This window comes from Galeopterus variegatus, unplaced genomic scaffold, assembly GCF_000696425.1.
Source record: "Galeopterus variegatus unplaced genomic scaffold, G_variegatus-3.0.2 Scaffold158, whole genome shotgun sequence".
NCBI classification, from domain to species: domain Eukaryota; kingdom Metazoa; phylum Chordata; class Mammalia; order Dermoptera; family Cynocephalidae; genus Galeopterus; species Galeopterus variegatus.
This window is the reverse complement of record NW_007726269.1, coordinates 929,112-929,828: the sequence shown is the minus strand read 5'-3', so window position 1 is coordinate 929,828 and position 717 is coordinate 929,112. Positions and strand designations below refer to the sequence as shown.

General features: G+C 35.7%; 1 protein-coding gene across 1 annotated transcript in view; it reads right to left on the bottom strand.

The window, feature by feature from the left end:
- The window catches only part of COL5A2 (collagen, type V, alpha 2), a gene marked incomplete at its 3' end in the record, with an annotated part of 112,042 nt that overhangs the window by 15,528 nt on the left and 95,797 nt on the right, over positions 1-717 (bottom strand). The window contains exon 13 of the mRNA XM_008593490.1: positions 486-539. Within this exon, the coding sequence (XP_008591712.1) occupies positions 486-539 (54 nt within the window). The remainder of the gene's footprint in view (positions 1-485; positions 540-717) is intronic.

The window sequence follows — 717 nt, the reverse complement described above, 5'->3', positions numbered from 1 at the left end:
GATAGATAGAGTATATATGCACACAATATATAATAGTTACACGTTAATTATCTTGAATTATAAAAGAAGTATTCTACTGCCTTCCAAACTTGGGGTGACTGGGCCCTTCCTGCAACCTAATGCACTCTCTGCTTGTATCGTGTCACTTATTCCACTATGTACTAATTGCCTGTTTTCTTAACTGTGTCTTTTATTAGCCTGAAGCTACAAGCCAAAGACTTTTCTCATTCATCACTGTTTCCTCTTTTGTAGCATAGTATCCAATATATAGTAAGAACTCAAAATATATTTCTTTATAGAATCAAATGAAATTCAAAGGTAACATAAAGAAGAATTGTGATTTCAGTGACCATAGATGAATACTGCAACCACAGCCAGTTAAGAACAATTGACAAATGGACTTGTAAAGATTTCAAAGTTAATGCTTCCCAGACCCTACTCAGTAAACCATAGTATCTGAGAGGATTCCAGTGGATTGAACTTACTCGATGACCTTTCAGGCCCGGAAGACCAGGAGCCCCAGGAAAGCCTCGAGCTCCCTGGGGAAATAAAAAGCAAATAAGGCATTTTACTAAGAAATTGCTTAATACACATTTTTATTCCAGAAAACATCTGGTACACAGTTTTTCACCAACATTCTAAAGAAGAAAAAAGAACAATTTACACTGCTCTGTCAAAATATACCTGGGTGATCAAAAATTAACAAAGTAAACATGC